Raw genomic sequence first — 19615 nt, 5'->3', positions numbered from 1 at the left:
GTCTGTAGCCAGTAGTTAGAACATCTGACAGCGATTAGCTCATTGCGTCTCTTTACGTGTCCAGGTTCCTATAGCTAAAACCCACCCATCCTCCCACCTGTCCATCCACCCATCCTTCCATCTACCCACCCACCAATCGATCCACCCACCACCCATGTGTACGTCCAACCGTCTACCCACCCATCCTTCCACCCACCCACATTTCCATCCACCCATCCATCCATCCGTTTGACAAACTGAGGACCTCATCTGTGTCAGGTACAGTCATAGGCTCCGAAGACAGCCACGAAGCAAGCTAAACCAAAGCAGGCAAGGGGTCCTGCTGTCACGGAACTTAGTTCCTTCTGATCAAAGAGGTGATGACCGAGATGATGTTAAGTGCCGAGGAAAAGAGATCGACTGGGGTGTCTGCATGGAGAGCGGTTGGGCTGGGGACCGAAACCTGGGAGGGTGGCCGGGGAAGGGGCCGTTTGCGTGGAGAGCGGAAGGGAGGGGGGAGCGGACGGCTCTCTGCGGGCAGGAACTGGGGGCAGAGGACGGCCAGTAGGAGCGTGAAGGCGGTGTGAGGTGCAGTGGGTGCCCTCGTGCTGCAGGGCGGAGAAGGGAGGGGAGGCGGGGTCGGTGCCCGGGGTCCCGGCCCGGGGCTGCGCGGCGCCGACGGGCTCGCCAAGCTGTGCGCGTGCTTTCTGACGACTGGCCCCTCACGCCGTCTTCTTCTCTGGCCCCTTTCTAGAGCACTACAGTTATGCACCCCCCAGCATCAGCACCGCTCTGCCTCCCGGCTCGGCTCACCCCTCGCTGCCGGCTCTGTGCCACGACCTGCAGAGTGCCGCCCCGGGCATGCCGGGCGCTGCGGCCGGCCAGCCCCCGGGCTACGGGGGGGCTGTGGACAGCGGGCCCTCCGGCTTCCTCCTGTCCTCCAGCCACATCCGGCCCAACGGAGCCCCCGCCCTGGAGAGCCCCCGCATCGAGATCACCTCGTACATGGGACTGCACCATGGCAACAACCAGTTCTTCCACGATGTGGAGGTGGGAGACGTCATTCCCAGCTCCAAGCGGCCCCCCTCGACGGCCACCCTGAATCTGCCCAACCTGGAGGCCTACCGGGACCCCTCGTGCCTGAGCCCGGCCAGCAGCCTGTCTTCCCGCAGCTGCAACTCTGAGGCCTCGTCCTACGAGTCCAACTTTTCGTACCCCTACGCGTCCCCGCAGACGTCCCCGTGGCAGTCGCCCTGCGTGTCCCCCAAGACCACAGACCCCGAGGAGGGCTTCCCCCGCGGCCTGGGCGCCTGCGGCCTGCTGGGGTCCCCCAGACACTCGCCCTCCACTTCGCCCCGCACGAGCGTCACGGAAGAGAGCTGGCTGGGGGCCCGCACGTCCCGGCCGTCGTCCCCCTGCAACAAGAGGAAGTACGGCCTCAACGGCCGGCAGCTCTCTTGCTCCCCGCACCACTCGCCCACGCCGTCCCCGCGCAGCTCGCCGCGGGTCAGCGTCACCGACGACACCTGGCTGGGCAACAGCACGCAGTACACCAGCTCCGCCATCGTGGCCGCCATCAACGCCCTGAGCACCGACGGCACCCTGGAGCTGGGCGACGGCGTCCCCGTGAAGGCGCGCAAGACCGCCCTGGACCGCTGTCCCTCGGTGGCGCTCAAGGTGGAGCCGGCCGGCGAGGACCTGGGGGCCACGCCGCCCACGTCTGAGTTCCTGCCCGAGGAGGTCCCCCCCTTCCAGCACATCCGGAAGGGCGCCTTCTGCGACCAGTACCTGTCGGTGCCGCAGCACCCCTACCAGTGGGCCAGGCCCAGGTCCCCGACATCCTACACCAGGTGAGCGGGGGTCGGGGGCGTGCAGGGTCCGCGGGCGGCGCAGGCGGCGCCTCGCGGCCTGGTGGCTGCCGGTCGGGATCCGGGTGCCCGCGGGGCCGCTGCCTTCTGGCGCTTTCCGGGACGCCCACGCGGCCCGCGGCAGCCTCAGGGTCTGCCGTTAGAAGCATCACGCGTTCCCTGGGCCTCAGCGCCCTTCTCCCCGCGTGGCTGTATTCACATCTGCTTCTTGTAAGGACACCCTCAAACCTCGTCTTCACTTAATTATCTCATTAAAGGCCCCGTGTCCCAACAAGGCCACGTTCTGAGCTGCTGGGGTGGGGGGGGGGGGGGTGGGCTCCCGCACGTGCGTCCAGGTGGGGACCCGCCGGCCGTAACGAGGGCGCACACGTGTGCGCTCAGCATTTTTTCCATAAAACCAAACGATCCCTGTTTGTGTGCTTCCCTCCGCTGCTCACCCGCTCCCGTTCTCCCGCCTAATTGCCACCGTGGCGTCGCTGCAGCTGGGGCCTCGGCGCTGCGATCCCCCAGAGCCGCAAACCCCGCTCCCCGCGGTCCTCGGAGAACAGCACGGCCTCCCGTCCCGGGAGAGCGGCGCCCGCTCCGCGCAGTCTGGCGACGGGAGCGCAGGCGAGCGTCTCGGGCTGTTGATTTTACTCCTCAGCGGCGTGCGGGCTGCGCCACTCCGCCGGGTCCACTTATCCAGCCCGGCGTTTTTATTTTTAACTAAGTAGCCTTCCCGACAGGTGGGCCACTAATGCCGCCTGGCAGAGTGCTTTCTGCACCTCGAGCTTCACCAGCACGGAGACGGGCTTCCCTCGCAGCGCGGGGCGCCTCCCTGGACGCCCCCGTGTGTCCGGTGTCCTGGGCTCGCTGTCCCGCTTCTTCCGTCCCTGTTCTGTGGGAGGGCGTTCCGGAAGCGGCACTGGGGAGCGGCACCCACCGGCTCCGGCGAGCGCGTCCGCAGCGTCGTTCGATTCGGAATCGGCTCTGCTCGGAGCCCGGGTCCACAGCGAGAGCCTGGGGCGCGGCCGCAAGGGGTGATGGGCTCGTGGGTGCCCGGCGAACCCGACCTAGCCTAGAGAAAGTTTGTGGTGGGAAACCAATATGACGTTGACTGGATTCTTTTTTTAAACGTGTATTTATTTATTTTGAGCGACAGAGTGCGCACATGCGTGAGCGAGCACGGGGGGAGGGGCAGAGAGAGGGAGAGAGAGAACCCATCCTGAGCGGGCTCCGCGCTGACGGCCTGACGCGGGGCTCGATTTCAGGATCCGAGGGATCGTGACCTGGGCTGAACCGACCGAGCCCCCAGGCGCCCTGTTGACTGATGGCCTGTAGAGCGTTGAGCTGGTGGGTGCTGCCTTCCTGCCAGCGTGCTGTTTAGGGTAGGAGTCGGTGGCGAGAAAACAGGAAAGCTCGAATCACCACGGACTTTTCTTGACTCGTGTCGTTTCTATCCCAGCTTCTACTTTGCATGGTACGAAGCTTAACGAGCGGATGTATTCAAAGTTATCATCAAAACAAATGTGTTTCAGCACCTGGATTTAACTCGTAAACATGGGGGTTTTAAAAATCCATTTGGAGGCATTTAAAAATTTTTAAGAACCTTTTATGCCTGCTGTCCTCTCTATAATTTTCGAGTAAAAATAAGACTATTTCCAAGCCAACGGCCATAAGCACGCAGGCTCACATATTATAGTCTCCGTAGACCCTGAAGGCCACGGTCTCCCACTGGACTCCTTGGGCCAAGGCCACAAGCATGAAGGAAACCGTGGCTCAGGGTGAAGCGTGACGTGTCGGTGACCCTGTGTGCTGGTCTGTGCCCTGGCGGCGTAGGCGACAGACATTTGTTTCCCGGGGTCAGAGGTCAGGGCGCCAGCGGGTTGGCTCCTGAGGCCCGTCTTCTTGGCTTGTGTCTGTCCAGATGTCCCCTAGTTCCAAGGACACCAGCCACTGGACCAGGGCCCACCCGGTGACCTCACTGTAACGTGACCCCATGTGCAAACACAGTCACATTCTGAGGTCCTGGGGTTAAGACCCCGGCCCAGGAATTTGGGGGGGATGCATTGGAACCCAGAGCACCCGACGTGGCCTCCGCGTGAGGACGGCAGGACACCTTCGACGATGGCTCCCCCTTGGAGGCTCGCTCAGCTGCGGGGCGTCTGCAGGAACGCGGGTGTCCCTGGCAGGTTGCTGTGGGTGCGGACCAGAGGAGTCCGTCCGTCTTGTCTGTGCTCAGGGCCCCGCGACGTGCCCCTGTCCCAGCGCCCGGTTGGGAGCAGGGGAGGGCGCCCGGAGTTCCTGTGAGCTCGGCGAGCAAACACGGCCCGTGGGGGGAGGGTGGAAGCTAACCTTTCCCCCTGTTTTGGTTTCACAGTGAAATGTGTTTCCTGGTCCCTTGTCCTGTTCCCATGCTGTCCTGTCGGCTGGTGCCCCAGGGCAGCCGGGCCACAGGGATAGGCTGTCGTACCCGCGGGAGAGGGTGGCCGCGTCAGGCTTCCTGTCCCACTCTGGCCAGCGCCTGGGATGTCAGCGGGGTCTCGGCTGTGCAGCCCCGGGGCCGAGTTTGTGACAGTCTCTGGAGTCTGGGATGTGGAGAATTCAGCACAACAGATGTGCTGGGTGCACTTTTAATCCCATCCTGCCCGGAAAAGGAGCTGTTTAAGGAAAAGTGTGCAACACTAGCCCTTCCCAAGAAGCCTGGATGCCGTGGGATTCTCTCCCTTTTGAGGTCTTCTTTTGTCCGCACATTTGTGGCGACCCCTCTGTGCAGAGCGTCCTGATAGGCCCACGGCAGCCAGAAAGGATACTTGGTTCTTGCTACACTTGAAGAAATTGTGACGCTAGCCATAGTGTTCCATAGAACTTCATTGCTTTATGGTTTTGACACGTTTTAGAGTTTAACAGAACGACGCTTGTGTTCTCAGAGCTTGGGAAATACACAGAAACTGCATCAATGTGTCTGAGTCCCTCTGAAATCTAGAATTTTCTAAGTCTTAGAGGCAGGCCGTGGGCCTCTTCAGAAAGGAGAGGGTGTTTGCAGTGACGATGCCAGTGATAACCGCTTCCCAGGTCAGCCTAGACTCCTTTGCTGAGGCAGCTGGTGTGTGTGCAGAGGCTGGGGGGGAGGGGGCGGGTGTGCGGAGGCGGGGCGGCTGGGGGGGCGGGCGTGCGAACGCGGGAGGCTGGAGGGGCGGAGTGTGGGGAGGCTGGGGGGGCCGAGTGTGCAGAGGCGGGAGGTTGGGGGAGAGTCGGGTGTGTGGAGGCAGGGAGGCTGGGGGGGGGAGGCAGGTGTGCGGAGGCGGGGGGGGGGCGGTGTGTGTGCAGAGGCGGGGAGGCTGGGGGGGGCCGAGTGTGCAGAGGCGGGGAGGCTGGGGGGGGGGCCGAGTGTGCGGAGGCGGGGGCGGCTGGGGGCGGCGGGTGTGCGAACGCGGGGAGGCAACGGGGGGCGTGTGCGCGGAGGCGGGGAGGCTGGGGGGGTCGGGTGTGTGGAGGCGGGAGGCTGGGGGGGGGAGGCAGGTGTGCGGAGGCTGGGGGGGGGGGCGGGTGTGCAGAGGCCAGAACGGGATGAATATCTGAAGGCCTGACTTACAAAGACACTAGCTTACGCTTGGTGACTTCTAGACGGTAGATGTCAGAGGGCAGCTTCTAGAGGCTTTCGCGGTGGCACGAAGGATCTCAAGTTTCGGTGGGTGCTCTTGACTCCTCGGGTCACTCGGCGGACCTGGCGGGTGTCCGTCCGGTCAGTGCACAACCGCCAGTGTTGGGGGTTGCCTCTGTGCGCGTGGACACCTTTTTTTCTAGGACAGGCTCACGGGACGTGTCAGCTTACAGGGTCTTAACGTCTTCGGCTTCTGCACCCAGAATCATCTCTGAATTTGCCTTCAAAGAGGCGTACTTACGTGAGGAATATAGACGGATAAGGAAACCGGTTTTGGAAGCGCAGAAGCGTTCTATTTGAGTTTGTTTTAAAAATTGTGTTTCTAAGTAACATCTACATCCAACGTGGGGCTCGAAGCCGCAACCCCGAGATCAGGAGTTGCACGCTCCACGGGCGAGCCAGCCGGCGCCCCTAATGCGATCTTCTGTAGCATCAACCTGCCACTTGCAGAACTAAATTCCTATGTGGGAAACTTTGCTCTTTCGATTTGAGCTCTTGAAGAGATTCACTAGGGGGCCAGGTAACCTTAATGACTGTCTTTGCTCAGAGCTGAGCTGGGTCAGGGACCTGGGGAGGCTGTGCGTCTAGGGCGGCGTGCTTGACGTTTCTTTCAGGTTTTTGGCTGCAACACCGCTGATTTTCATAGCGTCCCCGGCCCTTGTGCCCGGCGTTAGGTGCTGGCTTCTGGAAGTCTGTCGACCCCGACTGATTTTATGTTTTCTGAGCGTCTCAGAGTGTGTCCTAGCTTGGCATGAGATTCACCTGTAGGCTGGTAACGCTTGGGACCATCGCGGTGTCCCGGGGGTCTCGCCCCTGTCGCACCCCTGTGGGAGCCCTGGCCCCGCGCCGTCTGTGCTCAGGCGGTCTTGGGCCAGCCTGCCGGGGTGTCGGCATGTGGCTCGTGGCACAGCAGCGGGCCCCTGGAGGAGGCTCGCCGACTCGGAGCTTTAAGACAGGAGGGAGCCTGCTGGGCCGTGCCGTGGGGCCCCGTGGGGACTCTGTAGGGTCCCCTTTGTGCTGGCAGGACGCAGGTGCAGTCGGGGACGCCCGTTAAGGCCCTGGCTATCGAGGGGCAGAGCCAGAACTCGGCCCGTGACCCCTGACCGCTGCTCCCAGGAGACGTGTCGTGGAGGGCGGGGTGGGCGTCGGGACGTGCCCGGAAGTGACGAGAACGCGTCCTGCTACAGGACGCTGAGCGCGCTTCCCGGGCGGGCGGACGCCCAGCACACAGGTCCCGGGGAGGCCAGAGATTAACCTGAGGCCCAACCCCTTCCGGGGTGAACCCGGCATCTAGGGGGGAGGATCCAGGCGCCGGCTGTCCCCGTCTGGGACGCCGAACGCGCCGTGTCTGCTTGCCACACAAGTACGTGGGCCGAGAGGCCCGAGCTTGAGAGGCTTGGCGGAGACCCGGGCCTCTGCCTCTCGTGCGGGTTCTCTCTGCTTTTACCGAGCTCACGGCCGACACCTGGGAAGGTGCTTCGCGGCGAGTACTGCCTCTGCCTTGAAAGGTGAGCCTGCCGTTGGCGAGCGTAGTTAGCGGCTGTGTGGGGGCGGGGAGGGCAGGGCGAGGCGGGCGAGGCTTCTGCCCACCTCTGCCATGCTTGTCCCAGGTGCGTGTGCGGGACGTGGCCCTTAAGTCAGACCACCGAGATCCGGACCGCGGCTCATTTCATACACCGGTCAGAGGGCGGGAGGAGTTACCGCGTCGAGTCTGACCTGTGCCTGGCCTGGTCCTGCTCCCGTCTGTCCTGTGCACACGGGGCCTTCACGGGACCCCAGTGTGGAGATTTCCCAAACAGTGGGAGCCCTGCCGGGAGCAAGCGTCCCGTGACACCCTGTGTCGGTGACCGCAGACAGATCAGAATTGATCTCTGCTCGGGCCTTTCCCTCTGAGGAGAGGGTGCGGGAAGGGGGTCGTCCACCCCCGGTGTGCGGTGTGGCCTGCCGCCAGGCCAACTCCTGCCAGAGACCGTGGTTGTGCCAGAGACACATTCAGGACTAGACCTTCCACGCAAAGCAGTAGGACTCGCTCGTCCCTGTTGCTTGGTTTCTTGAACAGAAACTACTTACGTATCACGATGGGGTTCGTTTTTTTATAAATAGTTCTAAACCGTCATCTGCGAGCTGGGACACACGGTATTCGGTCAGTTTTCAGTAAACAAGCAACTTGCCTAAGGTCTCGCTTCTGACGCAGGTGGTGTGTGCCCTGCGTGCCGCCTGCACGTCGGCCGTGGGGCAGGTGCATTTCCGGACGAGGCCGCTGCCCTGAGAAAGTGCACGCAGCAAACCCCACCTGTCAGGCTGCCTTCGGCTCCGCGCTGCAGGGACTCGGGGGCCAGGGCGTCTCTGAACCCCGGCGCCACCCGCACACTAGGTTCCCGGCTCTGTGGGCGCCGATCCCTGCCAGCCCCGGGGGGAGGGGCAGGTTCTAGTCCTAGCACAAATAAACGCTTCTCCTCCAGAGCTCGAGCCGCCCACGCAGGGACACGCAGGGCGCAGGAGCAGGGAGTTACGCGTGGTGCTTCCGTGTCTAGTGCGGTGACAACTGTGCGACTTTATCGCCGCTGCCGTGTGGTTGCGACGGCCCGTCGAGGCGGACGGTCCAGGCCTTTCTCTGGTGCGCAGGCCGCTTGTAGGTTTGAGTGGACGGTCGCCAGAATGTGGTGGTTCATCCCAGTGCCCGTGATCTCACACACGGTGAGATCGTGCCCAGTTCTCCAGCCACGTGGCAATGCCTCGATTTCCCTCGGCATCACTCCCCACAGGTGAACGTGGCCATCTGCGGGGTGGGTGCACGGTGACGAGTGCCCCCCTTCCACCGGAGCCTGGGGTCCGGCAGGGCTGTCAGGGGCGAGCACTGTGGCCTGAAAGCCTAACGTGCCCCTCCCCAGGGCCCTGGACCCAGGCCCAGAGAGCTCCTTGCTGGGGAGGCCGTGTGTGGGTAAGTCTCATCGTACAGATGGAGAAACCGAGGTGTGTGGCGATTTCCCAACTTAAAATAAAAGAGTAAGAAGCCACCAGGTCCCGTAAGGTTCTGGATGGCACGGCCTGCTCGCTGGAGGGCTCCGTGCTCTGAGGCCACATGCGCATCGGGGCCCCCGTGCTGGCGGCTCGTCCCAGCCGGGGCCTGGAGCTGCTCAGCTGCAGGGTGGGGTCTGGGTTCCCATCACGGAGGGGCGTGCGGGCACGTGGGCCAGAGGCAGAGGCCGTGGGCGGTGGCTGATGCTTGCAGAGGAGGGGCCGTCAGCTCTGGCCGAACTGGGGACAGGCGCCGCGACCCCCGCAGGCAGGGCCCGGGACCACGGTGATGTGGCTGCGGCATCCGCTGGCACGGGGCTCCCGTGGCCTGAGCACAAGGGCTCGGCCCCAGACGGCGTCCCCGGCGTGAAATGCTGTGCTTGGACGCATCCCTGACGCGCATCCTGAACCGTTGGGTTTCTAACTTCACGTTAGAGAAAGAGTGGTCGCTGTTTGATGAGTATCCAGGCTGCGGGTCCCCTATTGGAACTGAACGCACTGAGTGACCTCAGCTGCGTGTCTGTCCCTGCCTGTCCCGCGTGCTCCGCCCGGTGGGAGAGCCTGCTTCACGGCACCTTTGCACCCCAACCTGCGTGAACTTGGAGGTCCGAGTTTCTCAGTTTTTATAAGCAGCGTGTGGCTGGTGGCGTTCTGCTGCCCGAGTGCCACCGGGAGAGGTGGTCTGTGTCCACACAGGTCCAGTCTAGTCCCGGAGGGGCGGCGCGCAGGGGCAGGAGTGAGGCGTCAGTACAGAGCTCCCTTCTGCTGGGTCGACGGTGGGTCCCTCGTAGTTGTTTCCGTCTGCGTCCGGATTTCTGGACAAAGCCTCCTCCTCTCTGCCTCCCTGAGCAGCCCCTGCCTGGTGGGACTGTGGGGAATCTCTGGCATTACTGGATCGGTCTGGGCTGTTCTGGAGGGCAGGGGGCTGGCGGAGGCCGTGGGCTCTGGGCCATCCCTCCCCATCTGAGTGCAGGGCAGTGAGGTCAGGGCACAGTCTGTGGCCGTGGGGGCCGTGGAGGCGTGTCTGCGAGTTGGGGGCAGAACGCGGGTGATGTGGGTGCCCCGGGAGCTAGAAAAAGCCCGGGCGGTGGGACTCCGGAGGCAAAGGTTATCAGGGAATTTACCGAGCGTGTCAGTTTAGAATCCGGCACGAGTATGGAGTATGGCTCGCACGCCGTAGGTTCCCAGTTTGTGCTGAGCGTGAACGGAGCTCCTGACTGGACACAGCCTCCCTGGGCTGCTGAGCCTGCACACGGGGCACAGGGACAGGTCAGGGCCAAGGAGGCGGTGTCGCTGTGGACGGGCCTCCTGGAGGGGCTCCCGGGCACCAGGACCATCACGGGACGCGTCGCCAACCACGGGGAGGGGCGGGGTGGGGGCAGACGGCGCACTCGGGAGCCTGCAGACGATGGCCTCCTTGTGCCTTTCCTGCATCCTCCGCATGACCGTCCTCCCCGCGGCATCTCTCCCAGGTCCTGCTCCGAGTCACCCTCGGTGACGGAGCAGAGGCAGCCGTCGGGCAGCGAGGGCCCAAGGCTCCGGGAGCAAAGTCCTGTGCGAGGTCTCCCCCGGACTTCTGTCCCCGCAGAAGCGAAGCCCCTCCTTCCCGGGGGGCCACCCTGTGGGCCCCGACGGTGGGCGCTGCAGGGAGGACGTGCACAGGGAAGGGCGCCTGGCCCTGGAACGCTGGTGGGCGGTCAGCCGAGGTTTCATCACGGGTGGACCTACCTGTCCCTTCCCGACAGGACTCAGCCGCCCTCCAGGAAGGTCGACCTCTCGGGTGTGGGAAGAAGCTTCTCAGCCCAGAGCCGGGCGGGGGCGGGCGGGCCTGTGCCAGGACTCCTGTGTGGTCCCGGGCGCACCCTGTGCCCGGATCCCGGGCGAAGGGCCTGAGAACCGCACTGATAACCCTCTTTAAAATGAGAGGGAAAACCAAAATAAACAGATGAGAGGAGAGGAGGCCTTTGGCCGCGACCCTGAGAAAATGTGTTGCGTTAAAACTTTGATAATTTCGTTTTCCTTAAGTTTCGATTGTCCTTCCTTTGGGCGGGCCTGAGTCCTGCCAAGTTCAGAGTTTACGGCTTCGGCTACTTTAGGAAAAAAAGGCTCATAAAAGCTGTTACAGCTTTCTTCTAAGTGCTAAGTACCTGTAAGCTGTGGATACACAGAAAGAGACACGGATCACGTGGCCGGGCCCCGAATACCACAGCGGCCCCGTGAGCGCTGTCGCCTCCCGTGAGAACCTGGCCCCGCCTGCTACTTGGTACCGCGGAGAGCCGAGGACGCGTGCGACAGAGTCCCCGCCGTCCCCTCCTGGCTGTCCCACAGCCCAGACGTCGCATCATCTCATCTACACGTTCAGCGGGCGTCTCTTTGGAGCCACGACCCCGTCGGCCATCAGGGTGTCCCCCCACCCGGGCTGGGTCTCCCTGGTGCCCCCGTGGTGTTGCTTTGCAGGCTCTCCTGTCCTGGGTAGTCCCTGTTTTGTTTTTTGTTTCTCAGACTGGCGCCGAATTTGGTCATCTGGCTTCGTGTTTTGGCAAAATGGCGAGTGCACGCCCCTCGGGAGGCAGACGTCCGGTGTCCCTCTCTGGCGTCAGCGGTCACTGACGAGGTGATTTCCATCCAGAGTCTCGGGGCTTTGGAGGTCTGGCCTGAGCCCTGCCGTGGCCCCGTCAGCCATGTGTCTCCCAGAGCGCCGGCTGGGTGGCTGACTGTTGTGTGAGCCGCGCTGAGGCTTGGAGACTTCTGTGCGCCCCGGGCCCTGGCAGGAGCAGTGCGGTGTCATCAAGGTCACCTTGGTTTTGAGTTCCAGTGCAAACAGCCCCCCCCCCCCCCCCCGGGCCTCAGCGGTTCTCCCGGCGGCTGGGCCTCTGGCTCGTCGGGTCCCCTGCACAGAAACGCTGGAGGGCCCCGCAGAAGGCACGTCGCTGTCCAGCTTTGTGTGCGAGGCGGTCAGGGCACCACGTGTCACCGAATACCTGTTAGGAACTGGTGCTGTGACACGAGGAGGCTGTGTCGTGCAGCAAAGCACAGATCTGTGGCTCAGCGGACGGCCCTGCTGACGGTGCTTCTGGGCAACGTCGCTGAAGGGAAGGGGCCGTCGACAAGGTCCTGCGGGGTCTAGAGACGCCGGCCTCTGCCCATGCGGCCCGCGACTCTGGTGACGGGTGGAGCTGGCGGCCCGGGTGGGAAGGGCTTCTCCGGGGTCCCGGGACCGGCCAGGCAGACGCAGCTGGGACCTGGCCGGTTCCCTCCTCACAGCCTGGAGGTGCCGCGAACCAAGCATTTAAAAGAACCCTTCACGCTTTTCCTACGTGGAGGAAGACTGAGGTTCAGTGAGAGTTGAAAGGCGTTTCTCGTGGGAAACGGGCGGTGGCAGCCGCTGCGAGAACCGGGTGATTCAGACTGGGAGCGCGAGGCTTCCTCTCCCCACGGGAGGCCTCGCCCACGCTCGGAAGGGGCGCCGGGGAGACTGTGACGGCTCGAGGGAAGCCGTCACACGGGGCAGTGCTATCTGGGCCCCTGGCACACGGCAGAGCTCCCGGCGGAAGGGGCCCCTGCCCCCCCCCCCCCCCCGCCCAGGCGACTGGCACTGACCCGGGCCCCAGGGCCGCTCTGAGGGGAGAGGGGGGGTCCACATGCGACAGCAGCTCGGGTAGTTATGATAGTAATGGGCACGTGATTCGGATCTATGTCTCCTGAGACGAGGACGACCGGTTTTTTTTAAGTTTATTTTGAGGGAGAGAGAGAGAGAGAGAGAGAGTGGGGGAGGGACAGAGAGAAGAGAGAGGGAGTGAGCGGGGGAGGGGCAGAGAGAAGAGAGAGGGAGTGAGCGGGGGAGGGGCAGAGAGAAGAGAGAGGGAGTGAGCGGGGGAGGGGCAGAGAGAAGAGAGAGGGAGTGAGCGGGGGAGGGGCAGAGAGAAGAGAGAGGGAGTGAGCGGGGGAGGGGCAGAGAGAAGAGAGAGGGAGTGAGCGGGGGAGGGGCAGAGAGAAGAGAGAGGGAGTGAGCGGGGGAGGGAGGGCGTCTGCAGGACGCTGCTCCTTCGTGGTTGCACATTTCCCAGAGTCCCCTCTGCGCCAGGCCCGGCAGCTGAACCTTGACCTGTGGTCTTGGGGGACGAAAGGAGTTCGGGCTCTTCAAGCTAAAAGCAGCTTTGGCCAACTGTATACCTGACACGGGGCTGGTGTTCCCGTGCCGTTTCACCGGTTTGTGCTTCACACGGAGTTGACAAGACCTGTGTCCTGCGATTGTGAAATCATTACGTGTCACTTTCAAATGAGTGTGAACAGTACTAAGGACGGTGACCGTCAACCCGGAGCAGATCTGGAGGACGCGGCAGGACCAGGCCGTCTGTTGGGCTGGGCGCCAGGCCTTCAGGCCAGGGGTTGGGGGCACGCGTTGTCTTCGGAAAAATGCATATGAGAAATCAGACGATGGGGCTCCTGGGGGCTCGGTTGGGCGTCCGACTTCAGCTCAGGTCATGGTCTCACGGTTTGTGGGTTCAGGCCCCACGTCGGGCTCTGTGCTGCCAGCTCGGAGCCTGGAGTTGTTTCAGATTCTGTGTCTCCCTCTCTCTCTGCCCCTCCCCCGCTCCTGCTCTGTCTCTCTCTCAAAAATAAATCAACATTAAAAAAAAAAGAAATCAGACAGATGTGGAGCCCTCCTGAGATTCGCAGAGGTTACTGCTGCTGGTTTGAAGTGTTTGTTATTAATATCTAACGGGCTGTCTTGCACTTGGTGTGTCTGTGACCATGAGGCCCCAGCAAGGTCTTTGGTGGGATGTGTTGGCAGGATGGGCGCACGTTCTCCAGCGGGGCCACACGCACGACCCGGCCGATGAGGGGCCTCCCGGAGTGTCTCGGGGCGACGTCTGGAGACACATCCACAGGTTCAAGGGTTTGCTGCCTTTGATGTGACCAGGAAGGTGGCCTAGGCCTCTTACTTGGCCGTTCACCTCGCTGGTGATAGCGACAAATTGGAAACAACCCAGAATCCGAGCAGCGAGGTAGCGATCAGTTACTTATATGGCAAAATAGGATACTGGGATCGAACCAGTTTTTAACATTATGCCAAAATGCTGAACGTCTTTAATTTAAAAAAGGCAGGGTATCCAGTTACGTATTTTACTTTATTAAAATACACCCTTTTTAAAATGAGAATACTCCCAGATACACATCCAATTGTGGAGACGGTTTCTGGGGAGGATTTTGAGATGTTTGAGCGCGTGCATATAGAGAGCTTCAGGTAGTCTCTACAGGTCACGTGCATCTTACTTATGGATTCAGCCACCTTCTTCTTGTTGCACTGAGAGGATCAGATCAACTCGAAGATGGGTCTGAAGTCCGGAGTTATCTGCTACGTTCAGCAGGCAAAGCCCAGGAGCCGGGGCCGAGGCCGGGCGGCAGCGTGGGGACCGGCCCGTGGGGACCGTGGAGCTGTGGCCCCAGGGCCCCAGATATCTCTCCGGGCTCGGCCCCGTCTCTGAGCCGGAGACGAGTTTGCATCTGTTGTCGCGCTGCCAATGCCACGCCGGGAATTTTCAGCGACTTGAACCGCGTGTAGCGTAGCACTTTGTGATCACGCGAGTCCACGCGTGCGCTGTGGGCACACTCGCCGATGACCCAGGGCGGGTCGTTCGGGCACATTTACTCTTCGGTCACGTTCAAGTACGCAGGCGATTAGAAAGCGCCTGTGCCCAGGCCCACACTCCAGGGACCTGCCGCGGTGCCTCCCACCTCCTTCCTGCCCCCCCTTTCTGGTTTTACCTCCGGGAGGCAGGTGGCCCCAAGAGTTTGTTTCTCTTTCTGTTCACCTAGGTCGGTGGAGCGGTTAGGGTCTCACGGGGCTGGTGTGTGGGACACTCTGAGCGGAGGCGCCCTCGCCACAGCGGGGGTGCGGTGTTGGCGCGCTGCGCTGTGCGGAGTCCGTCCGGGCGGGGGAGCAACCCGCCGACCCCCTTCCCGCCCTCGACCCCTCCCCAGAAGCCCTCCCAGATGGCCTTTCCTTCCGCCCTCGGTGTCACCGGAAGCCGGCGCTCGGCTGATAACCTCGTCTAGGAAATGCCTCTGAGCCACCAAGGCGTTTCCTTCGTCAGGAAAAGTCTCATTTGACGGCTGTGTGAGCCCTTTAGAAGCGACACTGGCATTTCACGCCAACTTTGGCCCGTTTTAGTCCTGGGCAGATTCCCTGCACACATGTGTCTTTACCCCACTCTTAACTGGTCAAGTTGCTGGATCGGTTTCTCTAGAGATCCGTGAGGTTTGTCTACACAGTGAGAGACCCTGGGCCTCAGGTTTTGTCTCAGCATCTCGTTGCAATGGAGTTGACGCGCACACAGCAGGCAGGGGCGTGAAGGGGAGACAGGGCCCCCAGAAGCGGGCTGTGGTTGGAGCGCGGTGGCCGGTGGACCAGACCCCGGTCCTGTGGGGGGGACACAACGGCCAGCACAGGTGGCCCAAAGCTGCTCAGGGCTGCGCGTTAGCTTCCTAAGGGGCGGGGCCCTGAGGCATATACTTCGTCGGGAGAGCGGGACCTGGTTTCAAAGGGGAAATTGCCTCCTTTGCAAAGGTCGCCAGCTCTGCAGCTACGAAACGGGGCTGTTAAAGCAAACCTCTGTGCCACGAGGAGACAGCGTGGTTCCGTGGCTCTTAGGATGGGACCTGGCAGGTGTACACGCTTGCCCTTGCCAGTGCACACATGTAACCTCGTGTGACACCCCCGGTTTCCCTCTCTTCTCCTGGGTCTGTGCCCTCAGCAAGCAGGCCGTCTCGTTTGTCCTGCGTGGGCCCCTGGGTCGAGGGGGCTGGGGTGCGGTCGCCGCGAGCTAGTTAGAAGGGGGGCCGGCGAGCCCTGGACGGCCGGCGAGCGGGGCCGTGGCCTCCCGTTCCTGCGGTCAGGCTCGTACCTCGGTGACTTTGAAAGGATCTTCAGTTAGTTCCGGAACCCGTCCTGTTACGGAGGATAAATCATTTAAAAAGGCCTATCCCGACGGGAGGGAACTGTTTTGAGGTCGTGTGCGACGTCTGCATCTTGTCCAGAACCTCGTCTCGAGACCCGACAGCCTGTGGCGTGCGTCCCGGTCACACGACCGTTGGCCTCACGGGGTCGTTCCCCTGCCCGACGGGAACGTCGGACGTGGCGGAGCGCTGCCACGGTGTGCGTGTGAGGAGGCGCGTGGCGTCGCCATCTAACGCCCTGTGTGTTCTCCCGCAGCCCGTCCCTCCCCGCCCTGGACTGGCAGGTGCCCTCGCGCTCGGGGCCCTACGAGCTGCGGATCGAGGTGCAGCCCAAGCCCCACCACAGAGCCCACTACGAGACGGAGGGGAGCCGCGGGGCTGTGAAGGCGTCGGCCGGAGGACACCCCAGCGTGCAGGTACCGGTCTGCTGGCCGCAGGACGCGCCGGGAGCCCGATGGGGCACCTGGTCCGCCGCTCGTGGTGCTTCTATCTGCGCTTCTCTTTTTCTCTTAAAACGTAATTGTTCTGCCCTGGCCCCTTCAGCTGAGAGTGTAAAGTCCTGCTTTCCTCTGTAAGACAGTGGCTGGCAGTGGACGACCACGTGGCTCTCGGCTCCGTAGCTTAAACCCAGCTGTAAGCAGCTAAGACTGTGTGCACGTGGGATTACTTACAGGGATTCCCAGGGATCTCTAGGGCCGGGGGTCGCCCGTGTGGGTCTGGCCTCGGGTGGGGGCCGGGGGTCGTCCCTGTGGGTCTGGCCCTGGGTGGGTGCCGGGGGTCGTTCCTGTGGGCCTGGCCTCGGGTGGGGGCCGGGGGTCGTCTGTGTGGGTCTGGCCTCGGGTGGGGGCCAGGGGTGGGGGCTGGGGGTCGTCTGTGTGGGTCTGGCCTCGGGTGGGGGCCAGGGGTGGGGGCCAGGGGTCGTCTGTGTCCGCGTGGGCCTGGCCTCGGGTGGGGCCAGGGGTCGTCCCTGTGGGTCTGGCCCTGGGTGGGGGCTGGGGGTCGTCCTGTGGGCCTGGCCTCAGATGGGGGCTGGGGGTCGTCCCTGTGGGCCTGGCCTCGGGTGGGGGCCGGGGGTCGCCCGTGTGGGTCTGGCCTCGGGTGGGGGCCGGGGGTTGCCCGTGTGGGTCTGGCCTCGGGTGGGGGCCAGGGGTCGTCCCTGTGGGTCTGGCCCTGGGTGGGAGCCGGGGGTCGCCCGTGTGGGTCTGGCCTCGGGTGGGGGCCAGGGGTGGGGGCCGGGGGTCGTCTGTGTGGGTCTGGCCTCGGGTGGGGGCCAGGGGTCGTCTGTGTCCGCGTGGGCCTGGCCTCAGGTGGGGCCAGGGGTCGTCCCTGTGGGTCTGGCCCTGGGTGGGGGCCGGGGGTCGTCCGTGTGGGTCTGGCCTCGGGTGGGGGCCGGGGGTCGCCCGTGTGAGTCTGGCCTCGGGTGGGGGCCGGGGGTCGCCCGTGTGGGTCTGGCCTCGGGTGGGGGCCGGGGGTCGCCCGTGTGGGTCTGGCCTCGGGTGGGGGCCGTGGGTTGCCCGTGTGAGTCTGGCCTCAGGTGGGGGCCGGGGGTCGTCCCTCAGGCGGGGGCCGGGGGTCGCCCGTGTGGGCCTGGCCCTGGGTGGGGGCTGGGGTTCTTCCGCATGGGCCTGGCCCCTGGTTGGGGGGGGGGGCCCACCCACTGCTGTTGCCGGCAGGTCCACGCTTGGCGGCCACCCCCTGTGGCGTGTAGGTCGTGTGGGTGGCAGGAGCCTTGCTGATGCCGCGTCCAGTCGGACGCCTGCTCTCCCCACGTCTTCCTAGGCTGACACGTTTGATTCAGACGAGACGTTAAGAGGAAGATGAGCCCCAGGGCCGGCCTTGCTTCCCTGATGGCACCCGTGGGCAGTGTGTGCGGTGGGCCATCTTCTGCGCCTCTTAGGAGCCGTGACCCTGGCTGTTACTCCTTCGTTGAGGGTAAACAGAGAGTGAATTAAATATAACCTCGGAATCAAAATGTTTTATTTTTGAGGAGCTCTTCTGTAAAAGTCTGTAAAGTGTCAGCAAAGCCAGGGCGCTCTTCACGGGGCTCTGCAGAGACTTCGCACCCGCCCCGTCCCGCCCGCACTCACGCTTGGCCCCGTCCCGCCCGCTCAGGTGGGGGCGATGAGGAGAAGGTGCCCGCAGCCCCGGGCCGTACCTCTTGCCCAGACCTCGCTGTCCCTGGAGCGGCGGCCTGGGGAGACCCCAGCCGCCCCGCGTCCGTCCAGGGCGTCTCTAACAGCAAATCATTAGGAGCCAACAAAAGGTCCCCTTGGCCACGATTTAAGTGAATTCCATTCACGTGACGCTGCTTTTGGCTTGGGTATTTTCAGTGGTTTCAGTGGTTGGTTTAAAGACTTCCTTCTTTCTGAAGGACAGAGGTTCTCAACATGAGGGCCCTGACCTGGGAGTCGCTAGAAATGCAGGTTCTGTGGCCCACACAGACCACGGATCGTGGAGTTCCTGGGTGGGCCCGAGGTCTGGTCCCCTCGGCTCCCTTATGTGGAGCGGGCTGTGCGCGGTCTGTCCCTTCCCACGTCTTGGGGATCCTCACGCCGGACACGGGAAGAGCAGAGGATGTGCCTTGAGGCGCCTGGGCATCAGGGAGCCCCGCGCTCCCCAGGAAGAGGCGCCACGCACCGCCAGGCCGTGCTGGGGTCTCCTGCCCACGTGTCGGGGGTGACTGCGGGTGCTGGCCTCCCAACTGAAAACACTGGACGGGAAGAAGATTCATTTGGCTTTAGAGCTGGAGCGTTTGTCACTGGTGTTCCGGGGGCACCTTGGTAACTGTGACGGGGACAGGTAGTGTCCACCGCCCGAAGGCATCACCCTTCTACTCAGGGAGGACGTGTGGCCACAGAGCGTGGCCGCTGTGTGACGTCGGTGGACTCCGTTCCTGACAAGCTTCGGCCCTCCTGCCCGGGCCCGTCGCCGTGACTCTCGGGCGCCCGTGTGGGGTCGGGCTTGCTCTCCTGCCCAGAGCTCCAGGCGGTGGATGGGGAATGCTCGGCCCTCACCACGAAATCAGGAGCCCTGACCGGTCACTGGGGGAAGGAGGCCAGCCGGAGGGCGCCTGGCAGGGCACGGCACGCTTTTACTTTATTCCGTTCCGATAAACAGAAGGCCTGCCCGGGAAGGAGCCCCAGAGAGAAAGGCCGTCCGCCCAGACGACAGTCAGCAGCTGGAGTTTGCGGGGACCGTGCTTGTGGCCCTGCGCCTCATGCTGGCTAGTGCTTGCCTGCTTGGCTGCGGGACGCACACACCGCGGCCAGCTGGGCGTTCTCCGTCCCGCCTTCCCGGCGGGCTGAGGTCGGGGAACGCGGGCATCAGCCCGGCTCTGTGACCACAGACATTGCACTCCCTTTCCCGCAGCCGTTTTCACCGAACAAAAGTGCACTGCTGTGGACAGGAAAGGCCGCGGAGCAGCTCACGGAGAAGAGAGAATCCGGCAGCAAAACACCCCCATTTCTTGAAAGTAAACGCAGCAGGGGGAGCGGGTCCTGCAGTGGGGACAGCCGCGTGCAGACGTTAGCACCTTCCGCGTGGACGTGCGACGCCCGGGACTTGGCGCGCGTGATTGAGGATGGTCCGCGGCCGGCGGCCACTGTCCTGGGGGTCGGGGAGGGCGGGCAGCACAGCCCGGGTCTCCGGGTGCTTTGCGTCCGTCCGCCTGTGCCCGTCGCCCCTCGCGGGACCCCCACCTCCAGTCTCTAGTGTGGATGTTACGGCGAGGATTACGGAACTTGAAGTGGCATTTACAACATCTGAACGATTGTTTCAGATTAGATGCAAGAGTGGGTTGTGGGTTTGAACGGGCCGAACGCCCCCCCCCCCCCAGCCTCACGGGGGAAATACAGCAAGAAAATGGTGCCTAGCAGAAACTGTCAGGTGCTGAGAGGGTCTCTCGCGGGTGAGAGATGAGCGACTGAGGCTTTTCTGATGGATCCGTGGCAAAGTGAATTCCCGTCTGTGCACGTATGAGGTGAGCAGTTAAAAAGAAGGGGTTTGGAGGGTTCGCTCTCTTTTTCAGTCGGTGGCCCGCACACTGGGTGAAAATAGCGTTAGTGCGTAATTACAAAACACGTGAAAATAGAAAACCCTCTCAGGTGCCGCGAAAGCCTGCTAACCGCAGGTTTTATCCTGCGGGGAG

The 19615-nt window shown here is 63.2% G+C and overlaps 1 protein-coding gene across 8 annotated transcripts in view; it reads left to right on the top strand.

Moving 5' to 3' along the window:
- NFATC1 (nuclear factor of activated T cells 1) overlaps nucleotides 1–19615 on the top strand; it is a 106956-nt gene that overhangs the window by 13132 nt on the left and 74209 nt on the right. For all 8 annotated transcript variants that reach the window (XR_006963267.1, XM_047086146.1, XM_047086149.1 and 5 more), the window contains exons 2-3: nucleotides 734–1829; nucleotides 15725–15884. Coding sequence is in view for 7 of the 8 variants with exons in the window: in XM_047086146.1 (XP_046942102.1) it covers nucleotides 734–1829; nucleotides 15725–15884 (1256 nt within the window). In the remaining variant the exon portion in view is untranslated. The remainder of the gene's footprint in view (nucleotides 1–733; nucleotides 1830–15724; nucleotides 15885–19615) is intronic.

This window comes from Lynx rufus, unplaced genomic scaffold (assembly GCF_022079265.1).
Source record: "Lynx rufus isolate CCGP_SWC_20201006 ecotype Redwood Valley unplaced genomic scaffold, mLynRuf1.p SCAF_20, whole genome shotgun sequence".
Lineage (NCBI taxonomy): Eukaryota > Metazoa > Chordata > Mammalia > Carnivora > Felidae > Lynx > Lynx rufus.
Note: the sequence above shows the minus strand (reverse complement) of the source record. Positions and strands in the feature narration are given on the sequence as shown.